The sequence below is a fragment of the Fusarium fujikuroi genome, chromosome FFUJ_chr06, assembly GCF_900079805.1.
Source record: "Fusarium fujikuroi IMI 58289 draft genome, chromosome FFUJ_chr06".
Taxonomy (NCBI): Eukaryota; Fungi; Ascomycota; class Sordariomycetes; order Hypocreales; family Nectriaceae; genus Fusarium; species Fusarium fujikuroi.
In genome coordinates this window covers 3205147-3215212 of record NC_036627.1, presented here as the reverse complement: position 1 = coordinate 3215212, position 10066 = coordinate 3205147, and the positions used below count along the sequence as shown (strand labels likewise).

General features: G+C 50.3%; 3 protein-coding genes; 1 reads left to right on the top strand and 2 right to left on the bottom strand.

Annotated features, from left to right (window-relative positions):
- Nucleotides 1-1631: 1631 nt before the first annotated feature.
- Nucleotides 1632-5411, bottom strand: FFUJ_06309 (uncharacterized protein; the record flags this gene model as incomplete). XM_023579620.1 has 3 exons in its annotated part: nt 1632-3490; nt 3542-5096; nt 5148-5411. The coding sequence occupies 3 exons, from the start codon at nt 5409-5411 to the stop codon at nt 1632-1634; spliced, it is 3678 nt and encodes a 1225-aa protein (XP_023432423.1).
- Nucleotides 5412-5917: 506 nt separating this feature from the next.
- FFUJ_06308 (related to MRPL27-mitochondrial ribosomal protein, large subunit) lies at nt 5918-6284 on the top strand (the record flags this gene model as incomplete). XM_023579619.1 has 2 exons in its annotated part: nt 5918-6106; nt 6162-6284. The coding sequence occupies 2 exons, from the start codon at nt 5918-5920 to the stop codon at nt 6282-6284; spliced, it is 312 nt and encodes a 103-aa protein (XP_023432422.1).
- A 319-nt stretch (nt 6285-6603) lies between these two features.
- Nucleotides 6604-9564, bottom strand: FFUJ_06307 (related to acetyl-hydrolase; the record flags this gene model as incomplete). XM_023579618.1 has 3 exons in its annotated part: nt 6604-8304; nt 8351-9373; nt 9493-9564. 3 exons carry the CDS (start codon nt 9562-9564, stop codon nt 6604-6606), a joined length of 2796 nt encoding a protein of 931 aa, XP_023432421.1.
- Between the last annotated feature and the right edge of the window lie 502 nt (nt 9565-10066).

Here is a 10066-nt window from a genome sequence, read left to right as displayed (position 1 = left end):
GGTGATGTTCCAAAATTAAGGTGTTGTAAGGAGAGAAGAAGAAGAGAAGAACTGGAATATTTGTAGGAAGAATTAACGGTAGCGTACGGTGATAAGGTACGTAGGCTGTTATGGTGGAGAGTGCAAACGGCCCCAGGCAACCAAGCGTGATTGCTTCAGGAAGGGATAGGGAATAATGCAGCTTTCCAGTATCTGTTTGCTTCTTCCGTCGTTTGCAAGCAAAGAGTGAGGATAGCTTGTGCAAGAAGAAAAAAGGTTGGTGATGGATGAGCTGAAGATAATAAATAATAAGCTGCCTACGTCAGGACCAGTCACTGGCACTGTTCATACGTGCCGTGCCCCTTGCCATGTGATGGATGGACGCGAAAATCAAGCACTGGCACTCCAAGCTTATCCCCTAGTCTCATTCTCGTGGAAAACCCCAAAACATCGAAATATCCGAGCTAGTATTGGATCCAATGTGATTACGATAACGAAATAAACGTCGTGGAGACGCGGCAGGGTATTCGTCCGTGTACCGGCCGGCGACAGTTGCAGCCAGTCAGCAGCCAAAGACATACACGATCAGCGCCTTTGTCCCTTGTTCTCCAGTATAACCGGGCTGACTCTGGTTGCGAGTTTGATACGATAGGCGAGCTGAACTGTCATGCACTCGCGTGGGTCGGACAAATCACCAAGGCCGATGTCCGAAGGGTGGCCTAGTGGCTTACTGGAAGAGTCATTGATTTTGGATCCCTCTGCAAAGTTGTGAGGGTTCTCACGTTTGACTACGTGTACCACAAGAGCTATTGCAGCAAGGTGGTATCGATGACCATCACGGAGTACAGACATTCCAACTCTTGATCTTGTCAGATAACATCTATCTTACTCAGGCCTTCACACACGGATATGCTGCTCCCTTCTCGTAAAACCTCTACGAAAAAACCCTTTAATGACCATCTCCACAAGGCACACGCTAAAAATACAAGCCCGATCTTTGACTCCCGGTCCAGTGGCATAGATCCCGTGCCAAGGGCTGATCTCCCATTCTCAACGTGGTCTCGACCGCTCTGTTCTGCCCCAAGAATGGCTCGCTCCCTCAATTTCCTCACCTCTCGTAAAAAGCTGCCCCGTTTCATATTGTCAGTTCCACTTAAGGAGTACCTATGCATGGAGTACGTACCGTGCATTTTCGGATACAACTCAATTCTCCGTATCTATCTCCGGGTGCCGTCGGATCATAGCAATCTCTCGCGGACTTCCACGCGCTTTGTTCGAGGCCGACGACCGAATGGACGGACGGACGAGAGAGCATCTGCTCGTGGTTCGGCTTTGACTTTGACTCTGACTCCATCCTTCACACACGTTTTGCACGTTACACGTTAGACCGGTAACGCCTTTGCATTGTATTGCCAGCCGTGAAACCTTGTCATTTCCTTATCCGCAGTCAGGGCTTGTACACGGCGTCTTGTCATACTGCCTTCTTCCTGTCGTGAACAGTGATAAATCCCTGCACATGCATTTCGTGAACAGGCTGACATCAATAACCGTAATTTACGTGATAACTTCATTTACAACAACCACCATCTATCTGACCCTCTAACTAATGCTTACATTGCTGACTTGATATGCGTAAATTCATATATAAAAGCTTATGCTCGCTCTTCGGACTTCTCTTCTTCGCTTTTCTCCTCTCCGGGAACCCACACCAAAAGTCCTTCCTCGTCGATCTTCATCCCTTCTGTCGGTATTATGCGTAGCACTTTTTGGAAATACTTGTCTCGCACCGTCAATTTCGGCCTTATCCATACTCCGTTGACGTGCGGTAACAACCGATAGGTCGTTGTCCGCCTCGACTGCGGTAACAGGCTCAGTGTTGTCTGCTTTGAACCTGAAAATGCAAAGTCCTCACTCGGCTCCATGCTGAGACCAAAGGTAAGGAAGTGATTGGATGGATTCTCGACTGTCATGTCCAGTTGCATCAGCCCCGGCATGCCATCTTCTGCTTTGGTGGCGCGATACACCGATGCCAGCACTCGCGGCTCTGTGCCCAAAACCAGATATTTACCAACGGGCATGGTTGTTGTGTTGACGGCTCCGTCGCTGCGGTTCTGACGTTGCCATCGAATGACAAATGCCAACTCGAGTGTTACAGGGTGTCGATCTTCCATGGTGAGCTTCTGGGCTATCAGATCGAATTGTGCCTCATGCATCGTTTTGGGGGCAACAATGACCCCTTCTTGTGACACATCCGGTCCCTGGCTCACGTTGCATCTTGCACCGCCAACGCATGAGACCACAGTGAGATCCATCCCAAGGACCTTCAAGTCCTCCTGGGCAAACGAGGCATAGTGACACAGTAGGCACCACTTCTGTGTAAAGCCTCGGGCAACACCCTCTTCAGTATCTCCCAGTCCCTCAGAGTCAAATAGACTCGGCCATGGTCCAGGGTGAAGTCGTGGAACCAAATCGTAATTTGCCTCAAATGCATTCACAACGTTGAGCTGAACTGTCAACAATTGCATAATCGGCGTTGCAACGTCTGAGTCTAAGTGGTACGACGTCTTCAAGTGTAAATCGAATGTCGTGGGGCCCGGTGCCGCATCTATATGAAGCACCATCTTGACTGATGCTGTGCTCTTTATGGCACCCAAAGGAAGTCCCAAGATTTTGGCCTCTTCTGTGGTTGATTCGGCGCTACCCTCATTACCTTCCGTCACCACTCGGATTGCTGGTATTTCTTTTCCAAAGAGGTGAATATCCAGTTTAGCAGTCGCGGATTCGTCTTCGGCATTGATCAATTCGACCTCCAACTCGATAGCCTCATTTGCGTAGTACTGAGCTGAGGGTTCCAAAAGCTTGATCTCCATCTTTGGCGGTCGAGGCTGAATACGGATGGTGCCTGCTTCTGGGCGGCTACTTCTGGGTTTCGATGAGCCTTGGATGTACCAGCCAACAATAGGATCGGTATCCCGGATTCCTATTTTAGCGTCTAGATCGAAACTTGCATTGCTGTGTGAGAGCGTTACGGATGAGGCCGTAGCAGTTCCTGGTTCTCTCAAAGGAATTTTCATTTCGAACACTCGTGTCTGACCAGGACGGAGTGTCAAGTTAGAAGTTCCTTTGAGCAGTGTCGGCAATTCATCCTCAGACCCTTCAGCATAGTCTTCCGTCAGCGATAACAACAAAATGGAGATCTTGGAGGCCAATGACGAGTCCTCATCCTCTGAAGCCCCTTGCTCTAGCAATATTGGTCTGAGACTCCCACTGAACTCAACCTTCAATGACTCAAATGTGATCGGGGCAGCATCGAGAAACGTGTGCGATGTGAGCGCAAGCTGTGCGGTACATGTCTCGCCAGCCTTGCCCTCTTTATTCCGAAACACGAAAGACGCTGAAATGAACGAGCCGGTTTTGTCGTCGCTTAGACTAATTGATGGCTTCTCCTCTGCTGTAATTCCTTCGAGTGATCTGGCAATGTCATAATGCCACTGTGGCTGCCGCACGAACCCTGGCCATGGTTAGTTGTACTGCACTCAAGATTATGAACCGAAATACTCACTGTTACTCATGAGCTCCCAGTCCGCAGCAACGACTAGATCTGCACGGCGAGCTCCAAGGGCGATTCTTCGCAAAGTCAAACACAGGTCCTCTGATATATTGAGCCAACCCTCCGATCTGAACGCCGCATCCTCCCAGAATGGTAGCAGGGTTTCCACAGCATCGTCCCATTGTTTCAGATTGGCGAACTCCCTGGCGCACTCTAACAATATCTCAGCCGTTACACGCTTTTGCTTTCGAGCTCGGAATTGCGACGTCGCCGCTTTGAGACAATCAATGATCAGTTGCGCATGATTTACACCTGTGCCCGATATTGGGTATTCTTGGTACGGCTCTGGGCACATGTACGTATCGTATGCGAAGGCCTTGCTGGCTACCGCTGATGCGGGAGTTGTATCTGGCGAATTCCTATCCTCCTCGGGCATCTGATACGCGAGGTTCCGGCGAGCCACAAGATGGCGTGCTGCTATGCGATACCAGTATCCTGTGTGGTGCAGCAACTCCCATGGTGACACTCGCTCGCCTAGGACAGACTTGTCCGGTGGGACGAACAGAGCTCCCGTTGCTGGTGCCAAAGCTGGCAAACCTACTCTTTCAATCAGATTTGCCATGACTGTAGCCCACCGAGCTTCCCAGGCCTGCCATCCATAGTTGTTGGTCCCTCGTCCGCGTCGATCGACAAAGTCAGCAATCCGTTCTCGATGTGAATGCCACATTCTGACAGCCAGCGTAGTTTGGCCGAGCCACAAGTGACATCTTAAGCACCGGATAGCTATGACATCCGCTAAGAGTCTTGCTTCGTTCCAGCGAGGGCTCCAACTGGGGATTATGTCCAGCACATCCTGTCCAAGAAGTACCTCGTATGCTTGCTTGAAAAACTGCAGCGCCGCATCTGTCTCTTGTCGGAATTCTGCGAATATGGCCGACTTAAAATCGTATCTGAAATTCCAGTCTGGGAGTGAGAGAGTCTGGGATGTCCCGGTCGTAGGTGGCACGGTCGGTTGAGGTGCTATTCCACGCGATCGCTTCTTCCTGGCATGTCGTCCAAGATCCCGATAGTATTCCACAGCTGAAGTATAAAGCACGCCCAGGACATTATCAACAACCTGTTTTAAGTCGTCCTGCGACTCCTGTGATGGGATGTAAAAGACCGACTTTGGGTCCAACGCTGTTCCTCTCCGTATGTTCTCCAGTCTCTCTTGAATCCCTTCGGCCAACGACACAGGAGCGCCTTCACCGTCCGCAAGCAGAACAATAGCTAGCCGTGTCTTGTATCCTGAGCGTAATAAAGCACTCTTGAGGATGTTGATATCGGACTTGATATGGTTATCCTGTAGTGTCATGGAATTCGGGTCGTTGGTGAGGGGATAGAAGCACAGGTACACGCTAGGAACGAGGTCCTGGTGCTTCTTGATCCATTGCGCATCAATGTGGCCATCTGGATATAGCGCCGATACTGGACTAAGCGGGGAGAATGGCGAGTGTAGAGTCGGGTGTTCGTTGAGCGGTTCGATACCTTCTGGGAGACGAGCTCGACGAGGTGGTAATAGAAACGACTGTCCCGTATGTTAGAACAAGGCTTTGCGTAGCACCCCGCGCAAACCTACTCTTCCTGTAGTCCTAATGCGAAATCTATAAGGCTCATTTCTCTCAAAGGCACTCCACGACTTTGCGCTCGCATCAACATCCTTGAAGTATTCCGCCAAAACCTCTGCTTCTTCGCCCCCGATAGGTGGTAACTCTGATCGGAGAAGGATGCTCTGTTCCTTCAGCTCTGCGCTCAATGGGAGCTCGTTCGTCTCGGAGTTAAGGCCGGCGGCCACTAGAAGGGGGACATTGTGGTCCAAACTTCCCGTCGGATACCCATCCATGGTGGATATTTTGAGATGTCGAAGGCATGGGTTCGCGACGGCGAAGGTAGATTGAGCTTAGAGCTGATGTCGCCAGACGACGTTAGCCATCCTTGTCCATCGCAAATGCCCCTCGTTAGTGTAGCAGCCCACTTACATGGCTCAAAAGGCACGGAACAAGAAGCCGCCCAGTGATAATATGCCGCTTGTTGAACACGGGGGAAATAGGAGCAATGTTTTCAGACTTTTCAAGCACCTTTTTAATCAAATCGACATCATCATTTATCTAAAGACTGTAGCAGCGATCGACTGGACGGTTGGCCGTTAACGGCATCCCTGCAACCCATCGGCAGCTCCTCCGGAGCCGGAACAACGCCAACCGCCGAATCTCCAAAACTTCAAGATTCAACCTTGCGAATGCGACGCCAGCGCCAATTGACCTCAGAAATCCCCCATACGCACCGCCGCCTCCGACCGACGAATTGTCCAACGACAGATCCGATCGTTTATTTCTCTCACCTCTAACCATGAGACCTACGCAAGCCCTGTCGGTCGGCCGATACCGCCACCTCAGACTCACAACCAAGGATGTTGGAAAAGGTTTCTACAAGGGTAACCGCACGGGTTCCATGGGTAGACACACAAAGTACGGAGGCTACGTTATCGAGTGGAACAAGGTCCGAACATATGCTGTGCCACCGCTGAAGGATTTCAAGGTGAGAATGGACGCATGTTGGTGATTTGGACGGAAGACTAATTGTGGTGGAATAGCTTACACCCTTCGTGAGCCGACAAGTCAAGGCGGAGCCTGGTGACTATAAGGGTCTTGATAAGGGTCCTCAAGATCCTTACTTCTACGTTGAACAATGGAAACGATTCAACGGTGTGGATTAAACAAGCAAAAAAACGGCGGTCATAGAATTGGACGGTTTCTCGACAGAAGGCGAATCTTGAATGCCAGCTGGAGACTTGGGAATCTCTGGCAAGGCTGTATATACCCATGTACATTGTACCACCATGTATGATTATGGACTTATGCGATCAATAACGAAAAAAATGTTGAATACTCCTATTCTCTGTGAAATGATGACTATGGATGTTGATTACAAACGAAACAAAATGATCCTAACGATTGTGTGTTGACACGGGATATCCTAATTGAACAAAACTGGACAATTGACTGTATCCAACCTTGCGCCAAAAGAACTCCTTTCTATGAATCCTCCTCTTTCTTGACTCGGGGCAGCTCCTCTTGAGCCGTGACAAATGTGTCTAAACCAGGTCGCTCCAAAGGCGTGGCAACCAAGCCTGGTTCGTCGTTTATGCCGTTCTTCTCTTTTCCAAACCCGTTCTCTTCGTTCTTCTCAACTGGTTCTGAAACCTGGATATTTGGGCTCATGGGTCTCGAGGCGGGCATGGCGGTAACATTCGACTGCAGGGTCTTCATACTGGCAGTGTCTGCCTCCCTTTTAAGGCTAAATGGAACTGCTGTGCCGTCGAGGAACGGTCGCTTGCCTGCAATCTCAATAGTTGGCGCATCTTGAGACGTAAGCTGGGTTGACTGAGAAGGCTGAGTTGAATCATCATCCTGAAAGCTTGGGCTCATAGGTCGTGAGCCTGGAAGTTGCGTGACGTTGGACTGAAGCGTCAGCATACTAGCCGTCTCGGCATCCTTGTTAAGACTAAACGGGAGTGCAATGCCATCGAGAAACGGTCTCTTACCAGCTACACCAGTCTCCGGCGCATAGTCGGGACTGAGTAGACTGGGCTTCGTAGCTTCTTGCTCCTTTCGCTGCTCTATGAGATGAGCAACTGGCATATCCTCGGTGATGGGCTGGCTGCCCGTCTGGTTTTCGTCCGTAACTACCTTGGTATGGGATCGGCTTCGTGCTCGGTTCGGTTGGGACCGTGATCTATCCTGTCCTTCAATATCAGCAAAGGAGCGAGCTCCTTCGCCATCAGCACCAGTGGCAACTCTTGTTTCTGGCTGTCCAGACGCCTTCTTCTCCCGCTCGACTGTCATCTCGTCGTGTTTAGATCCCCACAGTGACCACATTGCTAGACCCCAGCTCTTCTGTTGTTTCTTGCTTCCTTCCACCAGCTTTGAATCAACGCGCCTTCGGCCAGCCAATGCAGTCGGAGGAGGGCATTCACCAGGGCCATAGTCATGGTAACCGATGGCCATATCGCTCACCATCTTTTTATGGACCTTGGCCTTGTTTGATGCATATCTGTGATCCCACTCTGCCTTCTTGGCAAGCCATTTCTTAACTGTTCCCTCCTTTACAACTCCAACTAAAGCAGGTTCAATACAGCAAGATGGCAACTCGGCCTCAGGAGCCAACGGGAGAGTAGCGCCATGACGAGTAACTCTTTGTCGGATCATGTGGTTCTTGAACGGTGGTAGAGGGTCGCCGGCTTTTCCAACCTGGCCAGGCTCCGAGTGAAAGTCTGACTTTTCTGTTTCTGGGGTTTTCGGAAGGTTTTCTTTGGATTCGCTATCGGATCCAGATTCAGAGATGACGGATATATCGTCGTCGTCAAGAATCTCGATGCCACGTTTCTGAGCCCGAGCGAGAGCCCATGCACCGAACTGGGCAACAGACCTGTACATGTATTTCGCGGGACGAGTGAAACTCAGCGTTGGTGCCACATGACAGAGGTCGTCCCAAACTTGGAGTTGGACATCGGTGGGTTTGTACTTCTGCAATAAAGCCCTTCCTTCTGGGGTAAGAGTTTCTTCTGGGGGTGCATATTTTTCAGGATTGGCACATTTGTGAGCCAAGTATATCTGCTCATCTCGTAAAATTTCCCCTCCTCCTACCATGATCAGAAGTGGAGGGAGCCCTCCAAGTGTAGGTTGCATGACTGGGCTGACAAGAGGGTGCGCAAGAAGCTCGTTGGTGGTATACATCTGAGGTTATCAGTTTCTGGTCAAACTCATGTTCTACGAAACCTACCTGAATCTGGTCTTTAAGCTTGACGGGTTGGCCGTCAATGGTGACAGAGAGGAGCTTTTCGGGGTTGATGGGAATTCCACCGTTGATCCACTCCGATCTTGATGAAGCATCTGACGGTTCTTTCTTTGCGACTGGTGCTTGCTGCTTCTCCTTGAGTTCATGCTTGCCAGGTGTCTTCTTTCCATCCTTCTTCTTCTTCAATGCCTCTTCTCTCAACATCACAACATCATCCTCGTTCGGCGGCGGCCATGCTTTAGAAGGCTTGTGGTGGAAACCTGCCTGTGGTATATAATCAAAAGGGGCCTCGCCCGCAACGCTGGGGAACGAGTGTGTCAGGTCAACCCATGGGCTGATGAGGATAGCACCAGCAGGCAACGGGAGTCCTTGATCGCGTAGAACACATAAAAGAGACATGACCATTCCACCGCCCGCAGAGTCTCCAGCCAACACAATTGTCGTTGGATCTTGAACAGTAAGCAGATAGATGTAAGCTGCAAGACAATCGTGGAGGCCGCAAGGGAAGGGAAACTGCGGCGAAAGGCGGTATCGAGGCGCAAAAACGCGTGCTTTGAGCTTTCGAGCATGTCGCTGCATCTGATATCGATGTTCGTCGACACTACCAAAGTAGTATGCGCCTCCGTGGATATACATCATGACGCGCCGCGTCTTTCCTCCTTTTTGCTTTCGCTCGTAGGCGTCCGCGCGCATCTCAATCCATTCCGCGTCGAGAGGAGTCGCAGGTTTCCGCCATTGCCACCACTTCTCGCCGCCGACTTGCTTGATACCGTCTGGGCCAAGTTGCTTCTGAAGAAATTCAGCTGCGGGTGTCAATTGGTCCTCGGTGATGGTGACATCTTCGACTTTGACCCATTGAGGATGCGGTACCCACTGCGCGGTGAATGCTTGGAGTTCTTCAACAGTGTGGTGTGATGCATACTCGAGGAACGATCGGATCAGATGAAGACCTTCATCGTAAGAGAGATGCGCAGTTGGACGCTGTCGCAAAGGCTTGCGGTTGAAATACTAGAGTTTGTGAGTCAGTTTCTTGAAAAAAGAAAGCAATTCCGAAGTATCAGAGGAATTGGCTTTCGTCCCCTCTAATGGCTTAGAGGTACATTACACGAAATGATGAAAGTACGTACATGAGAGAACAAAGTCGAGACGACAGTAGGCGTCACAGCGAATGACACCGAAGTGGTGTTGAGCGAGTTCATGGCTGTCACTCACTCGAACCACCGAGTACGTGAGATACACAACAGAACAATCAGTGGCTTAAGGCTATTAAAAACGCGCCATGTGCCATGGCATGGAAGAGTTCAGTTCAATTCAGCTGGGAGACAAGCACAGCTGAACCCAAAAACCCAAAACCTAGTAGGGGTCTCATGATGTCATTCTTTGATGAGACGCAACCAACTCCTACTGTACCCCTGACTCCACGGCACCGGGGATGGCTGATGGCTCGGCGGGCATAACGATCTTGAACCTTTAGTCTATACTGAAGGGGTGGGACTACTTAGACCAGCTTGGAATAGCTTTTGAAACTCAAGAATGACCTCAAGAAGGTTTTGGGTCAGTTTATTTAGTACATCGACCAAGTATCCTAAGTTTGTTCCATTCCTATAGACATGGGACGTGTCTGCCTTCTGCATGCAGCGAGTGAGTCGCTGAATGAAACCTGACTTGGATTTAAAGATGGCCTGTGCTTTTGGTTTGTGG